The sequence below is a fragment of the Cornus florida genome, unplaced genomic scaffold (genome assembly GCF_030987335.1).
Source record: "Cornus florida cultivar Cherokee Brave unplaced genomic scaffold, ASM3098733v1 CherokeeBrave_3.0.0_Hap2_Chr11, whole genome shotgun sequence".
NCBI classification, from domain to species: domain Eukaryota; kingdom Viridiplantae; phylum Streptophyta; class Magnoliopsida; order Cornales; family Cornaceae; genus Cornus; species Cornus florida.
Genome location: NW_026775581.1, coordinates 52,603,308 through 52,609,503, shown reverse-complemented (window position 1 = coordinate 52,609,503; position 6,196 = coordinate 52,603,308). Strand labels below are relative to the sequence as shown.

The window sequence follows — 6,196 nt, the reverse complement described above, 5'->3', positions numbered from 1 at the left end:
TGTGAGATCTTTTTAAGGTCAATACCACGGTATCTTGGGTGGCTAATGTTGGAGTTCCAGGAACACAAATGCTCATTATGGAATCCACTCACTTTATAAGAGTTAGAATATCCCCTTGATGCAATTTAATAAGTTTAATCACTGGAACCTGACCAGGGCATTTTAATAAAATGTTTAATAAATTATTTTTTTATTATTTATTTAGAAAAATATTTATTTGGAAAAACCCTTCTATAAAAAAATTTAATTCAGTGATCATAATGATTAAATTGGTTACTCAAAGAATATAAAATATAAGTAAGCCTTAGGTGGGACGGTATATATTTTCCTAGGGCTACTTATGGATATTCGGTAGTGGAGGGGCTTATGTATAATTATTTAGTAAACAGGCTTGTCGTAATTTCTAAATCCTAGAGTGCAATTACAATACTATTGTGGTGCTTACTGTAATTAATTGGATAGAATAGAGTTATGAGATAACTCTATCTCTATCCAATTAGAGCTAGGATAAGGAAGCCATCTTAGATCCTCACCTCTAGCCCCAGACTTTTAACCGACTCTGTCAAGTCATATATTTGGTAACGCTGCGATACAAAATTATAGAGTTACATGATATAATATATAGAGAGTGAGAGAAAAGGTATGGGTTCCACAAACCTACCATTAGGGTCATAGAGATGAAGACTCATTAGTTTTCAAAGCCAAAGAAGAAAGTGAATACTGTTTTAGAATACGACGATTATTCAATCGTCCAAAAGTATGAAATCCTTTTACAGTATTTATTGATTTGTTGAAAGATCACGTAGTTACGCTCCTGAAAATTTGTTAAATGCTTCCGTTGCGCCTTCAGTACAAACAATGCATGATGAAAACAAATGGTTTGAGAAGTCATATTTACTAAATTAAAGAAATATTGTAAAAACAAATAGATGTTTGAAGTTTGATGTAGTACTGCCCATAATATGAGCTTCATTCACCATCTCAGAGAAACAGAACATCATTAAAAATACAATGAAAAATTTAACTATTGGCAAATACTGGAGTCAATTAATTTAGTACACCACAGAAAGACCTAATGAAAACCTTGACTTTTGTGATGGTTATTCCATATATGTAATACTAAAATGCCAAAGACCAAAAGGGAAGTTCTCAAGAAAATATTACCACAAGGAGAAGAGGCAGTAAGAATCGAGAGCTCCACGAAGCTTCACATGCGCGATTTCAAGGCTCTTTCTCTCCGACATGCCAAATTGTATTTATGTACACCCTACTACGAAAAGGAAAAGGGAGAAGAAAAAACTGCAAGCGCAAAATTTATTATATGAATAACTGAATCCTGATGTAGTTAGTATATTGCAGAACATGAATTGAAGCCATGTCAACGAAAAAGCATAGCATAAAGAAGTAAAATGGCGCAGAACATGAAAGACGGAAGCATTCAGGATCAGTTTAGCCTTCACATTAGCAAGCAAACACCTGCAAGCATCTTCTTGTGACCGAGTGAAACACGTACACACACATGTAACTATTCGTATGGAAAATGAAGATGAACTTATTGAACTACAAGTCAAAACCTCTTGATTGTGTGGTATTACACGCAATTAGTACCGGAAATTTTTTAGCAGAATTATAGTTTTACGTAGTTGATTAGGTTTGCCCGATTACCTAGGCCTTATGCAGTCTATTAGTAAGCATCACCACAAGTACATAAAATTCTGTTATGTGAACAGAATTCATACAATTCCCAGCTACATAACTTGTTATCTTCCTATAAAAATTAAATTCAACAACAATTCCTAGCTACATAATTTTCAAGAGTTGCTAGAGGGAGGATATAAACATGTAAAACCCGAGAAAAGAGAAGAACTTGAAGAGGAAAATACCGTAAAAGAATGAGGATGAAACTCATGCATTCATATCCTCTGGAGGCATTTTCAATGGCTGCCTAAGCTTTCGCAGATGATGAGCTATCTCTGTCAAGAGTTTTGTCCCGTCACCGCCCTTCTGAAGTGTCATAGCAGTATGTTTCAAAAATCCACTATCTGCTTCAATGGCTCTCAATCTCTCCTTAATTTGAGACATTTCTCTCGTAAGGTCAGCCTTAATTTCTTGTCCTGCCAACAAGAAACACCATTCTATGAGATTAATGGATGAACAACATAATTCAAGCAACTACACCAATCCAAAGCGAAAAAAAGAAAAAGAAAAGTCACCTGTGTTTTTATCTTCATGCTTAGTAATGTCAGAGTTAGACTCTGAAGAATGAGGTTCTTCACCTGAAGAAAAATTAATTTTTTTCTCCAAATCTGTCAACTGGCCTAGAAGATAAGATCTCTCGCGGTCAAAATCAAACGATGACTCGTCAAAGGTTCCTCCATTTTCTTCCTGCAACGGCCCAGATTGACGCCCATTTTCTGTAGTTTGATCTACTTCACGAGGGCTTCCACATTCACTTGAGAAAGTTTGAGATTTGAATTCCTGGTAATCTTCAGCATCGAATACACATTCCTCACTGCTTATTTTCCTTATGAGTCCATATTTTTCTCTGTATGTCTCGAGCTCAACCGCCATATCCTTGACCTCATCCTCTCTCTTGATGAGCAAATTCTTCATAACTTGTATGGCTTCTTGGTCATACTCGGCCTGCTCATCCATCATTCTTTGATACTGCAAAGCCTCCATTTGAACAGCGGCTTTCTCTGCTTGCAACCGCGTAATCATGGCCATTGCATTGTTTGCTGCAACGGCAGAGGCACTTCTTTCTTCATCCAATTCCATGCACAAAGCTATCATTGACTTGCGATCCAATCGGACTTGTCTCTTCAATTGTTGCAAAATGGAGTCACGGTCAGCTTCATTCGTCCTGTTGGTGTCAGTTGACTCCAGAAATAACTCCGACTTCTCAATTTGCAGTTTCCTGGGAAACCTAGTAGAAAACCTAGGACTTGCTGCAGCTGAATCTGAAAGTGGGATACCGAAAAACTTGTTTCCTCTAGTAAAACTAGGGGTCATTTCCTCAGGTTCTGGTAGCAATGGCGCGGTGACAGCTTTGTTTTCTTCCTTCGTTGCTACATAATATCAAACACGTACACCGTCATTGCCACGGTGAAATGGTTCAAAAGTTATGCAGTGCCATGGGAACTACAAAACTCAGCAAGATAACTTGTACACAGTATTAACAATTGATAATGTAGGCATGGTCACAATGGATAAATAAACCAGTATCTAGTGGTAATTCCCAGTATTTTCAATTGAATTCATGATGATTCATTCATTCAAAAGGTTTTGCACTTACATGAATGATGTGCATTTGCACAAACACTTAGATGTTGCCAAATTTGTTAATACTACATGACAGAAAACACAAGAAGAAGAAGCCCTTTTTCCCCACCACTTGGAGTTGGCTACATGAATCCTATGTTTCCATTCCGCTCTATCTAAGACCATAACAGCAATCAAACCACGTTAACTTTGGCCTTCCTCTTCCCCTAGTATTACTCTCAAAGTGAAATATGTTACTCTTTCTAACCGACACATTTAAAGATCTTCTTTACATATGTCCAAAGATCAATCTTAAACGTATTTTCTCTCATTTTTTTCTTCAATTTTAGTCACTCCAACCACATGTGGTCCTTTCTAATTATATCCTTATATTTACTTAAAAAAATAAAAATAATAAAAAATAATAATAATAAAAAATACAAACATGTATAATATACTTTAAAATTTTAAGAGTTCATGTGTATGATTATTGCAAAAATGTAACTCAAGGGAAAAATAAATGAATTTAAAAATAAAAATAAAAAATAGAAGGAAGAAGTTGCAACATGAACTCACATTGGTTATCTGCATTTGATCCATCCTCATCTTCTGGATGCTCTGATTCGTTGTCCGAGATGAACTTGAGCTCCGTGTAACGGATGTGAGGCAGGTCAAGATTCCGGGGTTCCTCATATCTCAATGTCATCATTGGTGTTCGGGGAGAGGGAGCAGGAGCTTGCGAAAGAAGGCTGGCATTGATTGATGAACTCCGCGTCATGGTACTCCTCGAAGAGGATCTCATCCTCAGAGGCTCCCCACAACAAGAACACCTATAAACAGGACAAGGAGTAGGACTATTCCTCACATCGTCTCTCCTCCCTCCCGATTTCAGCTGAATCTTGTGATCATCCTCCACAAAGGAATCAATGTCCTTGTGCAGAATCCCAACTAGGGACCTGTAAGTGTCGCGGTCTGATTCTTTCTCGGTTGAGAACGAAAGGAGGCACCCCTCACACATGCTCCAAATGTCTGAGAGCGTCCGGTGGACGTGGCAATAGGCCAGCGACGAAATGTCCTTCTTGTGGGCTTCACACATTGTGTCATTGTAGTAGAAGTCAGGGTTTTTGTGAACCAGAAGATGATCAATCCTGGTGCAGAGCAAGCAGGGCAAACGCAATTCGAAGAACCTGGCGAATTCGTTGGAGAGAAACGCTAGAAACCCGATAAAGAACAGCAGAAATATCATCACCCATTCGAGGATGGCGTAAATCAAGAAATGTGGTAGCTCCCCTAACTCCTTCTCAACAAAACGCCTGAATGATCTTGATGAGGCCATTATACATGTACCCGAATCTAAAAACTACAATATTTTTTTTGTTCTATATATATATATATATATATATATATGAATCCTAAGACTTTATGTATATGTATATATGTATGTGAAAATTGAAGTAGGTGTTGATTTGAACAGATTGAGAAGGAGGGATCAAAGTGCAGGGAAAATGATGAGACAGATCATGACCTTGGTAAGGAAGAACTAGACCGAGACCGAGACCATGACCTCTCTCTCTATCTCTCTTTCTCTCTCTTCTTGTGTGTGTGTACGAAGAAGGAGAGAGAGATCGTTGCCAAATACAAAGGTTTCAAAAAAATTGGGTGTTAGTGTCGGTTTTGCCATAGATAGAAAAGGTGAGGCTGTTAGGCGGAAATTTTACCTGAATTAACGGTCATTCGTGCACTCTCCAACAAATTAAGACAACGCACAAACGTTGTCGTTTACAAAAAAAAAAAAAAAAAAAAAAAAAAAAAAAAAAAAAAAAAAATCAGATAACTTTGGGGCCCTCTACAAAAAATAATCAATCTGTGATGGCCCTCCACCACCATTCCTTGACATATATAGTGTATTTGGGCGGGGTAAAAACCCTAGCAATTTATACTTGCAAATACACTGACCTTTTTTGGCTTCACAAAAACTGTTTAAATTGGAGGAATATTTGCATAAATTTGATGAAATTTTGATTCAATTTATACACTGAAATTTGAAATGGGAAATTTTCAAATGACAAAAATGTCGTCATTAAGTCTGATTCAGATACGAAGCTCAGGACAGACTATCATTCTAATATTTTCTTACTGGATACGCCAAATTATTCAAACAATTTGATTAAGAACTTTGACAAGAAATATGGGTAAATAATACGCAATTAAAAGAATATATTCAACCAATAAATAAAAAAATAAAAATTGAACTACCAAATTGACTTTAATTGCAAGAAACATCAGCTCATGGGCAATATATAATGAAAAATAAATAAAAAATTTGAGGTTCTCATTATGTTCCAAGCTGAGGCTGCTCAATTTATTTGGACGTAAAGTATTTTTTGAAAAACACTTTCTTTGTTTTATGGTGTTTAGTTGTCGTAAAATTTTTACCAAGAAAAAAAATATTAAAATTTAACAAAAATAACTTATTCATCAATTTTCAATAAGTTATTTTACACGCTCCACCCGATGAACTTGACCTCAACCTCGACCTCCTTTGTTAAACACAAAAAATTAAAAATAAAAGAAAATATTTTACATGAAAAAATAAAAGATTTTTCGAGAAAAATATTTTAACCAACGAGCCTTAGGAGTCATTAGTTGTCAAACCAGACCTTTTCTCTCAAGAGTCAGAAATTTAATACCATTAACCAACAAGCATACAGCTAATGGGTGGGACAGTAACAGTCAAGCAGAATCAACATCAGTCCAGACTTGACTTCTACTCCAATTTAAGGTGCCTTGAGTTGGCAATTACCCTGTTCAAGTTTTGTCTGGCGCTCCAAAATTGATTCCACCAATGATCATGACAACCACTTAGCTTACAGAATTGCCTTGCCCGTGGCGCTTGCTCGCGCGAGTGTGTGTGTGTGTGTGTGTGTGTGTGTGT

The 6,196-nt window shown here is 36.6% G+C and overlaps 1 protein-coding gene across 1 annotated transcript; it reads right to left on the bottom strand.

Annotated features, from left to right (window-relative positions):
* Positions 1-981: 981 nt before the first annotated feature.
* On the bottom strand, positions 982-5,081 carry LOC132286096 (probable myosin-binding protein 5). The gene is made up of 4 exons (XM_059788360.1): positions 3,838-5,081; positions 2,214-3,068; positions 1,884-2,114; positions 982-1,299 (listed from the first exon to the last, which is right to left on the bottom strand). Exons 1-3 carry the CDS (start codon positions 4,595-4,597, stop codon positions 1,906-1,908), a joined length of 1,824 nt encoding a protein of 607 aa, XP_059644343.1. The 5' UTR covers positions 4,598-5,081; the 3' UTR covers positions 982-1,299; positions 1,884-1,905.
* Between the last annotated feature and the right edge of the window lie 1,115 nt (positions 5,082-6,196).

Coding starts and splice junctions, on each gene's coding strand:
- LOC132286096 (XM_059788360.1), bottom strand. CDS start 4,597: ATGGCCTCATCAAGATCATTCAGGCGTTTTGTTGAGAAGGAGTTAGGG. Junction 3,069..3,837: donor ATCAAATGCAGATAACCAAT/GTGAGTTCATGT, acceptor GATATTATGTAG/CAACGAAGGAAGAAAACAAA. Junction 2,115..2,213: donor GCATGAAGATAAAAACACAG/GTGACTTTTCTT, acceptor TCTTGTTGGCAG/GACAAGAAATTAAGGCTGAC.